The sequence below is a fragment of the Oryzias latipes genome, chromosome 4, assembly GCF_053564925.1.
Source record: "Oryzias latipes strain Hd-rR chromosome 4, Olatipes_Hd-rR_3.1".
Lineage (NCBI taxonomy): Eukaryota > Metazoa > Chordata > Actinopteri > Beloniformes > Adrianichthyidae > Oryzias > Oryzias latipes.
Genome location: NC_136240.1, coordinates 6,914,893 through 6,929,166, shown reverse-complemented (window position 1 = coordinate 6,929,166; position 14,274 = coordinate 6,914,893). Strand labels below are relative to the sequence as shown.

Genomic DNA, 14,274 nt, shown 5'->3' with positions numbered 1-14,274 from the left:
AGCGACACTCAGCCAATCAAAAACAACTTGGCTGTAGTGTGGGCGGAGCACCGTCCAAACATTTCAGAGAGTGGGAGAGGCCAGAGGAACTTTGTGTATGAATAAACGAAAACAAATATGTCTATCAGTTGTCATATACACCTAGCATGTGAAAGGAAGAAAACCAAAGCTCCTGGTAAGAAAACGTAACCTTACTAAATCATGAATGAACTGTTTTAACCCTTTATCTGCCAGAAGTATTGGTTGCATTCACTCCAGCCAGGCCATGTCACAGTGAAACCTGTCACCATGAGGCCCCAAGAACCCAAGACTGTCACTCTTTCAAAACCCAGTTAACGACAAGCAGGATTTTAATAACAAGATTAGGATTGTTTTTTTTACACTCAAAAACTGGATTCAGTGTGAAAACTGTTGATTGGTCTTTGGAGAAAAGTCCAGGATGAAATGGCGTGAGTCTCCGGTCCTGCCCTAATGTGTGACTCTGTCTTTTCAGGGGTTTGTCAAGTTACCTTGTTAGCCGCTACCACAAAGCTGCACAGACGTCCTTCATCATCCAGCCCAGAATCCCAGATCCACACAGTCAAGAAAAGGGAAAGGATACAGATCTAAAGAATGGACACTTGACACTCTCTTTCTGAGTCAGTGGCATTGTACGGAAATCTGGTTGAAAATAAACTCATTCGGTATGTATGAAGTGAAAAGCTAGTCATTTCAGCATTTCTCTGTGATTTTTTTATCTTTATTTATATGAGATGTTTTGCTTTGAAACCTATTTTTCAACAAGTGGGACATAGTGTGTTTTCTTCATGTGAAACCTTACTTTCACTTTACTCTATTTGTACATTTGCACAAGCAGAAAAATTGGTGGTACAAAGGAGAGAGCAGTATGAGTGTGTTCAGCTCAGGGAGAAAAAACAAGTTGAAATCACTATTTGCTTAATGATGCCCACACAGAGACAATGGGGCGCCGCTCTGATTAGTGTCACCTGTCCTTGTGCATCTCATCAGCTCCATTATGGCTCCATCTCCCATGCTTCTTCTGCTAATTGAATAGCCCGTGAAGTGGTGATGAGGACGGGGGCGAGAGCAACGTCTGTCCTGCCGCTGCTCCAGACATGAAAGGAAAGAGAGGCATGAGCTGTGCAAACATAAACCATTATCAGACAGATAGAAAAGTGCCAACAAGTAGCCCTCATGTTATATTAGCATCATGCTGAGTGCAGTTTGTTTTTATGTATAACAGCTTTGAATTAGCTGCAGCTGCTGTATAGATTTGTTGAAGCGTATGGCATCTCTTCAAAGTCTTTTTTTTGTGGGGGTTTGCTCAAAATGTACTCTACTTGTTTGTTAAATATTTCATGCAGGAACAGAGTTAGCTTAGCTTTGCAAACAGACAAAAGAATTCGGCAGTAAACTCAAAACCAGCAGTAAACTCAAAAGCAGGTTTCATATCAACTTTGCACGGATATGCAACACATTTCTAAAGGGTTCCATAACTGCCCATGTTTCTTTTCATCTGGCAGTTTTGTTGTTCCACCCTTAGTTAATTCTTCCTGTTATGTTTGTTTCTTTTTGTTGCACCATGAGTGTGGGAAGGGGAGAGGATGATGACCCATGTCCGATGTTCAATGTTGTGTGTGTTCAAAATATATGGACTTAATGTCAGGAGAGAGGTTACGCATTCAGCTTTTCCTACTGCCTCCTCCTCTCTGGGACTGCTCTGGGTCGTGCGGTGCCTGGGACAGCTCTCCAGTGCAGCCAGTTGATTGACGGCTCAGATGACTGACAGCTTGGCTCTCGTTTCTCCCGCTACCAGTGACGTACCAGCTGGGTCGTTACAATATTAATAAAAAATGTTAGAATGCTTTGTAAATCGGATCAATTTGTGAATTGAAGCTTCAGCTTCTTCTGGGGTTTGCAGAAACAGCACCTTACTTGTTGTGTTTTATGCTTTATTTGATCTTCTGCTGTTTTGTTGAAGCAGTTTTAACATTTTTCTTTTTAGTCAGATGAATATTGATTAACAAAGCACAATGTGGATTCTTTAGTGTCAGTGTGTTTCTAAAGCCTTTGGTCTCAATAATTAACCCTTTAGACTCAATTAGGAGTCAGAGGAATTTTTAAGATTTTTTTTTTCTTAAAATTTGCTCTATTAATGAAATCTTTAAAACAGTTTTATTTCTCTGGGGTAATTTTTGATATAAATCTTTTAGTACAACCCCAGCTATGTTTTTTACAGATATATATTTTTAGTAAATTACACAATAATTCCTCAATAAGCACTAAACTGTCCAAAAAAATATCAGTTCTGAGTGTTTAGCCTTTTTTTGTGCAAAAACTCAAGATCAAGCTGTTTTTATGCTTCATAACAAAAGATCAAACATGTGGAGACAAAATAATGTTTAAATCCACAAAGAGAGCTAAGACAAGGTCAAACTAATTCTCCACTGATTTATCTACAAAGTTCCAAGGATTTCTTTGGAGGTCACAGTTGTGGGTCAAAACTCTTGTATGTTTGTGTCAAACCAAAAGCGTCAAAGCTAAAAACTTTTGGAAACCTTCACCTTAAAATCTAAACGAAAACAATGCGACAGGCTGGCAAACTGTCCAGGCTGTACCCTGCCTTTGCCCACGAGTGGCCGGGATTGGCCCCCATCAGCCCCGTGACCCCGAAAGGCACAATACGGGTTTAAAAGATTAACAAATGAATGAAGGAAAACAATGCTAATGAGGGTTCTGTGTCATTTCTGCAACATTGTAAACAGCAGATATGACTGGCAAACACAATGGTTAGTTCAGAAGCTGACGAATGAAGACAAAAAGGCCTGACTTTAGGGAAAGCTCAAAGGGTCAGTGTCTTTGATTATTTTAATCAGTTTTTCAAAAACAAAGATTTGGTTTGTTTTGATGAAAACAAGCTATTTGTCAGCTTTTGTCACGGATCAGAGCCGCTGATCTGGACTTTTTTAGAAATCAACCGTGTGAACTCTGACCTTACAGATCCTTTCTTTGTTTCAACTTTCCCCAAAACTCTGTATTTTTGCCGCTTTGTATGAGTTCTGTTTTCACATATTGTTGTTTTTACTGTAAAAATAAAATGAAAAGAGATGTATTATTGTTTGAATCCAAGACAGGGTTGATGTTTGTTGTGAGGAGCGCTTGTACGTCGGCTTGAGCCCGTCCACAGAAGGAACACAGGCACCCAAACCTTCACGTCCTTCTCCTTTAAATGCTTCAACATCAGTGACCCTCATGCTTGTGTGCTACAGAGGCTTAGAGAGTGCGAACGCAGAAGCAGATGGACACTTTTTGGAGGGTGGATTATTCTACAGGCTACATCTGGGGCTCCACATGGCACAGCAGACTGCAGTAAGACAAGCAGGTGGGCACATGGGAGAGGACACCTCCAGTGGGTTCGCTCTCGTGTCTACTCTCAGATAAAGCATCACCACAAATGGCTGTAAATAAAAACGAAAAACCAGCAGCTCTCTGACTCCTACAGCAGCAGGTTTTGGTCTTTCAGGGGCGACTTCAAAGTTTGTTCCACATCACATTTGTTGGAAGTTGCTCTGGTTCCAAACCCATTTTTCCAGAAGCACCCCTTGATGGTTTAAGTGTTCTGCTGGAGGACGCTCGTCACGAGGGGCCGGGGAACGCTGCTCTTCTCTTCTGATTAACCTACTTCACCATCTGAGCTGTAGCTGCCCACAGCATGAGGGTGCACCCCCATTAACACATTTTACATTTGCTTAATTAATCATACAAAAAAGCATAGGAAATTAACATGACATTTGCATTTTAGAGGACATTGCACACAAGTTAGAAGCTAACATAAAGACTCTTTCTCAACCTCCTTAAACCTTAGCAGAGATCCCAGTCCTTCCGAAGCATCTGTGCGATGCAGTAAATGTATGTACCGACCTTTCACCCTGAGCCTTGGAGGTTGGGGGGGTATCTGTTTTTTCACATTTCCCTTCTTTACCTGGAGCAGATTATCTAGATCAGGTCCGAAGTGGCAATGAGAAGCTGCAAAAGCAGGACAAAAAAACACGTTTTATCCAAAATACTCAAAATAATTGTCAGTTCTAAAAATGCATTGACCTATAAATAGTCACACGTGAAAACAGATACTTCTAATTAAACTGTTGTGGAAATTTAATGTACAGCAAAAGAAAAGTGTAAAAATGAAAGTGAAAAAATTTGATGTTAGTAACCCTTGTGCTATCCTAGGCACTTTAACATTGGGAGTTGGGTCATCTAGACCCACTAGACAGTGCTCTGAACCTTTTTTCTTCAATGATTTGTGATCTTCACTGGTGTCCATGGATTACATGAAATCTTTCCACCTTTATCCACCTTTGTCATGGTAGGGAGAACACGTCAATGTAAGGGGGGGGTCATCTAAGATCGCACAAGGGATAATGTAAAAAAGGGAAATCATTCTCCAAATTTAATATTATCAGGGTGAGACTAAAATTAAATGTATTAATTGTCAAGAATAGGATAAGTAAAATTTACATTTTTTAAAAGGTATCAAAAGAAGATTTGGTGGCTTTTTAATTTAGTTGTCCTGGTTTTGGTTTGAGTGTTTACAACGGGCTCAGGTTGTGTTCGTTATCCACACTCCATTTGTGTTCACCAGAGTTTAGAGTTTCAAACAGCCACAACTCTGTTAGCTGTCAGCTAAAATGTAGAATAAACGGCACATGCTGCTTTTGACTTTTGCTCCGTGAAGAAGAAGTTGCCTCGTTTACACACTCTGGGGTCTTACGTGACTTCCTGTAGGGAACCAAACTTCCTGTTTGGTTTGCACATGCTCACATGCCAAACTAGAAAGTGCATTCAAGCTAAAAATGTATTAGCTTTTTCAAGACACGTTAATTTAAAATCTAATTTGCTGTTATAAATTAAAGGACATCATATTATTCTGCCCTCATTTTACTTGAAAAATTGGATAAGTCGGGCAGTTATGATCAGATATCAGAATCAGAATCAGCTTTATCTGCCAAGTACAGTGCATGCACAAGGAATTTGGCTTTGGTGTCTTGTGCTCTCGCGCAAACTAGCAAGGTATAAAGAAGTGTAAAGGGGTAAGACAAAAAAGGATAAATAATAAAAAAGTGAAGTAATATAAGGTAGATGTAGGAATAAATAAACATAGCTACAATAACTAAGTAAGTCTGGGGTACATGTAAGCGGGGTTCACTGGTTCTGGTTGTTCACTGAGATTTTTCTGTCAGGAGACACAAACCTCACATAAAAAGAGTGGAAACAACCAAAACAGTGAGTTCCAAACATTTACTGTGGATGACTAACCTTCAGAAACCAGCAGCACTGAACAACAAACACAGACCTAGTGAGCTCAGAGGGCAGAGCCACAAGAAAAACAGAGAAAAAGTCCAAGCCAACAACCTGAACAAAACCAAGAAAACTGTGTTAAAACACAGTTGGATTAATGAATTAGTCGCTTCAAAAACTTCAAAAGTGGATTTGAAGCAAACATTGTTTTAGCCCAATATTTAAAAGGTGAGCTAAAAGGATAAATCTTCAGGTTTTTTTTTAACTCATCAATAACAGAACTTCAAAAATCTATGAAAAGAAGATTTATATGGCTTATTGTTTTGGGTGAGTACTCCACAAAAAGTGATCCTCTGTTTGGTTGATCAGGTTCAAAAACCTCCCTTAGGGGAAAAGAAGAAGGCTGTTCTACGGGTGAGGATCGTAAAGCAAGAGACGCAGCCTGGGTCTTCTATTTTTCTTGATTCAGACCGTCTTACTTTTGTTCTATCAAGTATAATAAACAAAAGTGTCACTTCAAGAGATCATAGTTTCACATCTTTGTGAGATCTGTTTAGAGGACAATCTTATTTTGTTACAGTTTTTTGTGTTCACTGGAGGGGTGTTGACCCCCTGCTCCACTACGACACCCTACAGCTTCGTTTTGACATGGACGGACAAGCTTCCTATCATCTATGTAAAAAACTGGATGGGATGTTTATTCTGTGACCTCTCCTGCACACATCTCCTGAGCCCACTCACAGAGCTGCTTGCTCACATAGAAGTGTTCTGAAACCAGGTCCACCTCAGATCTACACCCGCGGCGCCTCGGACTGCATGTGAACACATTCTGTTTGAAGCAGCAACGCGTGGATTTTAATCAGAGAACCAAATGTCCTGGGTCCAGAGTCTGGAGTAGGAAGAAGGATCACACGTGATGGTTCCTTACATTTCTGCTCTCCTCAGGTGATGTAATGAAGGAGCGAAAAGGTTAACCCTTTAAAGTCCCACTCCGATCATCATTTGATCTATTTTCAAAGGGTTTTCAGTGGTTTTTTAAAGTATCATAATGCTGTTTTTAACCTAAATAAAAAAACCTGGGTTGTTTTAGGACATAGTTTCTGCAGAGTGGGAAGAGCTAGAAATTTGCCTCTGAGTTGTGGGCGGGACCATTGATGCCAGGTAAGTCTGCCCTGACTCCCCATCGTCCATGTCGAGTCCTAAGGTCTGAACATCAAATGCTTTTAGCGGTTCCCAGGACTCGGCTTGTGACTCGGGGAGACAGAGCCTTTTCAGTTGCAAGTCCTAAACTCTGGAATGCTCTCCCCTATTCTGTGAGGTCTGCCAGAACTGTCAGTAATTTTAAGACTTTTAAAAACACATCTTTTTACTCAGGCTTTTAACTCCAGTGAGCATATCTAGTGGGACTTGTTCATTTTATTAATTTTATTCTTTTATTGATTTTATTGTTTTATTGTGATTGTTTCTTTATTGCATCATATTGTTTGTGATTTTATTGGATTTTATGTTAAGCACTTTGGTTGCCTTGGCTTTTATAAGTGCTATACAAATAATAAATTGACTGATTGATTGGTTGATTTTGTTTATACTCTCTCCCGCTAGCTGAAAAAAGCCCAACCTGAAATTGTGGTGCAAGATAATCGGCGAGCCAAATCAGAGCTGTCCAGCAATACAAGTTTGATCCAGATTCCAGCTCAGATGAGGGAAACAAAGACGCTCCTGGATCTATTTAGTGGATGCATCAGAATGGAGCAGGGCAGGGAACTTGTGGCTTACTGATTGTAGGTTCTGCTTTACACTTACAAGCTTTTATTTAAACCAGGAATCACTCAGAAACACAATTTTAAGCTTACATTTCTTCATGTATGTCCTCCATTATCAGAAAAATGCCACAAGAACATGTTAAAAACACCAAAAACACAAAGTTCATCGGAGTGGTTTTTAAGACCAAAGATGTTGCCGGCGTTAGCTACATAACACACGTCCTTCACACATCCTTAACTCTTCAACCGTTTATGCAATCAATGTGAATCAGTGGCATTCCGGCTTTTGTGGATATGCCACACATCACGAACGGAAAGTGTTCCATACCGTGTGAAGCCGCCCTTCTCTGCGTCAGAATCAGCTGGTTGACATTGATCATGTAAGCACTTCACTAATGTAAAGTGCTGTGCATCAGCGTAAGGCGGTCGATCTTCAAGGACATGAGCGTGGAGCGAAGGCCAGCAAAGATAAATACCATATTTTCACAACCATAAGGCGCACTGGGTTATAAGGCGTAGTCTCAGTTATCGGTGATTTATCGGTATTTGACACAAACAAAAGGCGCACCGGGTTATAAGGTGCAGGCACGTTAGTGTGTGTTTTAAAAAGGCAGCGGCAAACCTGAGTTGGTTATGATTTATTTTATATTTTTCAGTCATCAATCAGCATCCAAAAATACATCAAAATCCTCATTTTCTGTATCAAAAAGGAACAGCTGAGCTAAATTTCTATCAAACACGCCAGGTTCACTTTCGTCATTGCCACATTGCCATGTGATTCCAGCTTTTTCTGCATCAATTTTTCATAAGCAAATCAAAATCCTCACAGAGAAGTATGTGACTTGATTGACATGCAGAACGGCCAATCGAACATCCTCTGATACATGCGCCAACACACGTGTGTTTAAATACACTGAGCACAAATGTCTGTCATCAGAAATTCAATTCCTGACCCATGGGACATCACGTCAGAAGACCTCTCCGGCCCACTGGAGTGTTTATTCAGTATTGAGTGTTTATATATATTGATATTGAGTCCAGTAGCATTCTAACAGAACCTTGTTCTCTAGTCCATTTTCCATCTTGTTCCACTTTCCATCAGGATGCTCTGCTCCAGACCTTGTTTGGGCGGCATGGCATGAATTCGAACATTTCATATATATATATACATACATACATATACATACATACATATATATATATATATATATATATATATATATATATATATATATATATATATATATATATATATATATATATATATATATATATATATATATACACACATACATACATATACATACATATATATATATATATATATATATATATACACATACATACATATACATACATATATATATATATATATATATTATATATATATATATATATATATATATATATATATATATATATATATATATATATATATATATATATATATATATATGACATGGTGCCTCTGTCGGCCTCCTCCCCCTCTCCTCTCCGCTTGGCTGCTGATTCTCAACACCTGCGACCACTTACCTCATCACCTCATCCGCCTTCATAAGGAGCCACAGGATCATCAGTCTTCGCCAGTCCGTTGCCCCTGATGGTGCATAGTTGGTCGTCAAGTCAAGCTATTGTTCGTTTTCGCTACGTCAAGCCTGTGACTAAACCTGTCTCTCTCTCTACTCACCCTCAGGAATCCAGTACCACGAGTGGTCGCTCGAATCAGTTCCCAGCCGTTCTCATCAGTCTGTCCTCTCCTGCGGTCCCACCACGAGCCTCTGCCTCATCAAGTGTCTCCACCGTCGTCAACATCGGCCTACGGAGAAATCCACCAGTGACGCCGCTAGCTTCCGTCTTTCAGTTCGGAACCGACATCTGGACCTGCTCACGTTCTGCTCTCTGCTCCTCGTATTAAAACTCTTACCCGCCAACGCTCGCCTCCCGCTGTGTTTCTTCTGGGTTCCAGCATCTGGGTTCGAAAAGTGTTCTGTAGGCATGACAGAACGGACTGGCCATAATCCCAACCCAGCTGACCCAGAAGGACTCAGATTAGCCGTTTCCCAACAAGGCATTATGCTGGGACGTCAAGCGGACGCTCTGTCGCAAATGGCGGCTGCCCAGCAGGATCTCTTTCATCGCCTAGATGGTATGACCCAGACCTTACATGAACTAACCAGCCAGTTTTCCCAGGTTTCGTCTGCCACAGTCCATACTCCTGTCGTCCCAGCTCCTTCCGCTTCCGGAGTGCCGTCCGCAACCGAAAACATCCGACTCCAACCGGAACCTTTCTTCGGGGAGGTGGAAACTTGCGGAGGATTTTTGCTGCAGTGCCAGTTAATATGTCAACAAGCTCCCCGATTCTACCAGTCCGACCACAGTAAGATCACCCTTGTCGTTAATTCTCTACGAAGTAAAGCTCTCCAGTGGGCCCAAGCTTTTCTCTCTGCCAATCCCATCTCTCACCTGTCTTACGAGCGATTCCTCGGCGAATTCCGCCTGATATTCGACCAACCTCGTAAACAGGAAGAGGCAACCCGGCGGCTGCTCGCACTCAAACAGCGGAACCGTGCTGTTAGCGATCACGTCATCGATTTCCGCATTCTAGCGGTTGAAGCTGGCTGGCCCGATGTGGCCCTCAAAGGCGTTTTTTACCAGTCCTTGAATGAACAAATTAAAGACCACCTTTGTTCTCAACCGGAAGCACGATCCTTTGAGGAGTTAGTGTCCGCCGCTCTCCGGTCGGACGTTAGGATACGTGAGCGCCAAAAAGAACGAGGTCATCCGGCTCCACGTCCCCCGACTAAGTCCATCCACGCTCCACCGATCGATCCAGGCCTGTATGCTGTCCCCTCCAAGACTATGGAGGAACCCATGCAGATCGGCCACTCAAGGCTGTCTGAAGAGGAACGGCGCAAAAGACGCGAAGCTGGAGCCTGTTTTTACTGCGGGGCTAAAGGCCATCTAGTCTCGGGATGCCCAGTTCGTTTAAACTTCCCAGCCCCTCGCTAGACGACAGGCCGCGAGGGGAGTTATCTGCCACAGATTCTGGTAAAGAATTCATGTATTTACCTGTCAAGTTATGCCTCGGTCGCCAAGTTCATGATCTCAGGGCCCTCGTAGATTCTGGGGCGGAACAGAGCTTAATTGACTTTCGTGTAGTTAACCACTTGTCTATCCCCACAGAGCCCCTAGAAAACCCCATTGAAGCCTCGGGCCTCGGGGGACAACACCTGTCCCGTATTACCCATCGCACCAAGCCCATTCTCCTCGTCACGTCAGGTAACCATAGGGAATCAGTTCAGTTTTACATCACCCAGTCCGCCCATACCCCCATAGTGTTAGGGTTCACCTGGCTCAGATTACATAATCCCCAATTTAACTGGGCTCAGGGATCTGTCACTCAGTGGAGTCCTTATTGCCTTGCAAACTGTTTACTGTCCGCTGTTCCCCGTGTTCCCCCCATAGATACCGAGAGTCCCGCCTCAGTAGATCTGGTTTCCATTCCGTCTTGTTATCATGACTTAAAAGCAGTTTTCAGCAAATCTAAGGCTAGCGCTCTTCCCCCGCATAGACCTTACGATTGCGCCATTACTCTCCTTCCTGGCGCTCCTTTACCTAAGGGGCGGCTGTTCAACCTGTCCGGTCCCGAAAGAAGCGCCATGGAACAGTACATCCAGGAAGCGCTTTCGTTAGGTCACATACGACCCTCTTTCTCCCCTGTGGGGGCTGGTTTTTTCTTCGTGGCTAAGAAAGATAAGACACTCAGGCCTTGCATCGACTACCGCGAACTAAATCAGATCACCGTCAAAGATAAATATTCCTTGCCTTTAATCACGTCTGTTTTTGACTCTCTTCAACAAGCCCGTATCTTCACGAAATTAGACCTCCGCAATGCGTACCATCTGGTTCGTATCAAGGAAGGCGACGAATGGAAGACTGCATTTAAAACCCCCTTAGGGCACTATGAATATTTGGTCATGCCCTTTGGCCTCACCAACGCCCCTGCAGTCTTCCAGCGGTTGGTCAACGACATTCTCCGTGACTTCCTTAATCGCTTCATCTTCGTCTACCTTGATGACATTCTCATCTATTCCCATGATCAGGCCCAGCATGAACATCACGTACGTCTCGTGCTTGAGAGACTTCTGGAAAACCAACTCTATGTAAAATTCGAGAAATGCGAATTTCATGTTCCAACCGTTCAGTTTCTCGGCTACGTCATCGAGGCAGGTCGCATCCGACCTGACCCCTCTAAGATAGAGGCCGTCGCCAACTGGGCACCTCCAGACACACGGAAAAGACTTCAGCAGTTCTTAGGCTTCGCCAACTTTTATAGGCGTTTTATCAGGAATTACAGCAGCATCGCTTCTCCTCTCACACGCCTTACTTCCACTACTCATCCCTTTGCCTGGTCTACTGAAGCCCAACAAGCCTTCGACAAACTGAAGGACCTTTTCGTATCCGCACCCATCCTCATCCAACCTGATCCATCTCGTCAATTCATTGTCGAGGTGGACGCTTCTGATACCGGTGTGGGTGCCGTCGTCTCCCAAAAAGAGGCCTCAACTGACAAATTAAAACCTTGTGCTTATTTTTCACGAAAACTATCACCAGCAGAAAGAAACTATGATGTCGGCAACCGGGAACTACTTGCCATCAAGCTGGCATTGGAGGAATGGCGTCACTGGTTGGAGGGAGCAGAACAGCCGTTCATCGTGTGGACAGACCACAAGAACCTGGCCTATCTCCGCTCAGCCAAACGACTCAACTCCAGGCAAGCTCGTTGGTGTCTTTTTTTTGACCGCTTCAATTTTGTAATCACCTACAGACCCGGATCCCGAAATATCAAGCCTGACGCCCTGTCCCGAAAGTACAGTCCATCAGAACGCGCCCCGGCCACCATCCTTCCTTCCACCTGCGTCATCGGAGCCCTCACGTGGGACATCGAGAACAAGGTACTCCAAGCCCTGAGAGACAATGATGACCACCCTCCTGTCCCCAGGGGTACCTTGTTCGTCCCAGCTAATCTCCGGTCCGAGGTCATCACCTGGGGGCATGCATCCCGCTTGGCTTGCCATGGGGGGGTTCACCGGACTCTTAACCTCATCCGCAAAAGGTTCCATTGGCCTGCCATGGAAAAGGACGTGCGAGATTATGTCGCAGCCTGCTCCACGTGCGCCCCATCGAAATCTTCATCCTCAGCTCCGGCAGGTCTGCTTCATCCACTCTCCACTCCCGATCGACCCTGGTCCCATCTGGCCATGGATTTCGTCACAGGTCTTCCCCCGTCACACGGTAACACTACCGTCCTCACTGTTATTGATCGTTTTTCGAAAATGGCTCACTTCATTCCCCTTCCTCAACTCCCCACGGCCACTGTGACTGCTGACCTGATGGTCAACCATGTTTTTCGCCACCATGGCATCCCTATGGACATTGTCTCCGACCGCGGCCCCCAATTCACGTCACAAGTGTGGAAGGCCTTCTGCTCGGCCTTGGGGGCCACGGTCAGTCTCTCGTCAGGCTATCATCCCCAGTCGAACGGTCAAGCGGAGAGAGCGAACCAGGAGCTGGAGGCAGCTCTTCGCTGTCTGGCGGCACAGAATGAAAAGGACTGGTCCACCTTCCTGGTATGGATAGAGTACGCCCATAACACTCATCCTTCATCTGCCACCGGGATCTCTCCTTTTGAGGCCGCCCTAGGGTACTCACCACCTCTGTTTCCATCCCAGGAGTTGGATCTGGCAGTGCCTTCCGTCCAACATCACCTCCAGCGTTGTCAACGCGTCTGGACTCAGACGAAGGCCGCTCTCCTCCGCACCAAGGAGAGCAACTGCCGGATCGCCAACCGTCGCAGGGTGGTGGGACCCGACTATCAACCAGGTCAGAGGGTTTGGCTCTCTACTCGAAATATCCCCATTCAGGCATCTTCCAAGAAACTGGCTCCCCGATTCATCGGTCCGTACGTCATAGACAAACTCATCAACCCTACCTGTGTCCGTCTTCGTTTGCCCAAAGCCCTGAAGGTCCACCCGTCGTTTCACATCTCCCAGATCAAGCCAGTCCAGGACAGTCCTCTGTGCCCGCCGTCCACTTCCCCACCGCCCGCCCGGGTCATCGACGGCGCTCCGGCCTATGACGTCAGCCGGATTTTGGACGTCCGTCGGAGGGGTCGTGGATTCCAGTTCCTGGTCGACTGGGTGGGCTACGGTCCGGAGGAGCGCTCATGGATTCCCCGCTCGTTTATTTTGGACCCCTCTCTCGTTGAGGATTTCTACCGTGCCCACCCTGATCGCCGCCCTTGACCGCCTGGAGGCGGTCGTTGAGGGGGGGGTACTGACATGGTGCCTCTGTCGGCCTCCTCCCCCTCTCCTCTCCGCTTGGCTGCTGATTCTCAACACCTGCGACCACTTACCTCATCACCTCATCCGCCTTCATAAGGAGCCACAGGATCATCAGTCTTCGCCAGTCCGTTGCCCCTGATGGTGCATAGTTGGTCGTCAAGTCAAGCTATTGTTCGTTTTCGCTACGTCAAGCCTGTGACTAAACCTGTCTCTCTCTCTACTCACCCTCAGGAATCCAGTACCACGAGTGGTCGCTCGAATCAGTTCCCAGCCGTTCTCATCAGTCTGTCCTCTCCTGCGGTCCCACCACGAGCCTCTGCCTCATCAAGTGTCTCCACCGTCGTCAACATCGGCCTACGGAGAAATCCACCAGTGACGCCGCTAGCTTCCGTCTTTCAGTTCGGAACCGACATCTGGACCTGCTCACGTTCTGCTCTCTGCTCCTCGTATTAAAACTCTTACCCGCCAACGCTCGCCTCCCGCTGTGTTTCTTCTGGGTTCCAGCATCTGGGTTCGAAAAGTGTTCTGTAGTCATGACATATATATATATATATATATATATATATATATACATACATACATACATGAAATCCTCTCCACCTTTATCCACCTTTGTCATGGTAGGGATAACACGTCAATGTAAGGGTGGGGTCATAGGATAGCACAAGGGTTAAATTTGCCACATGTTACACGAAGTAATCAGTCCAGAATATGTTTTGCAGTTACTTCACCTTTTACCAACAAGTTAGCATTGTCTCATTTGGTAAGGTCAGAAGAAAGTAATACGTGAACATACCCATTGTTTACTACTGAAAATACCAAGTGATATTCAAGTGAACATACCCAGTATTTAGTACTGAAAATACCAT

The 14,274-nt window shown here is 44.7% G+C and overlaps 1 protein-coding gene and 1 long non-coding RNA gene across 3 annotated transcripts in view; both read left to right on the top strand.

The window, feature by feature from the left end:
- The window catches only part of LOC105353880 (uncharacterized), a 98,806-nt gene extending 95,677 nt beyond the window's left edge, over nt 1-3,129 (top strand). Inside the window, exons 5-6 of one of the 2 annotated variants that reach the window (XM_011473780.4) lie at nt 494-683; nt 1,009-3,129. In XM_011473780.4, the coding sequence (XP_011472082.1) occupies nt 494-638 (145 nt within the window). In that variant the 3' untranslated portion in view covers nt 639-683; nt 1,009-3,129. Of the gene's footprint in view, nt 1-493 lie in introns of both variants that reach the window. The other variant, XM_023954030.2, reaches the window with a different exon arrangement.
- A 10,206-nt stretch (nt 3,130-13,335) lies between these two features.
- On the top strand, nt 13,336-13,875 carry LOC111947340 (uncharacterized). Its single transcript, XR_002873147.2, has 2 exons — nt 13,336-13,546; nt 13,637-13,875. It is a non-coding gene; the product is annotated as an uncharacterized LOC111947340 (long non-coding RNA).
- The last annotated feature ends 399 nt before the right edge of the window (nt 13,876-14,274 follow it).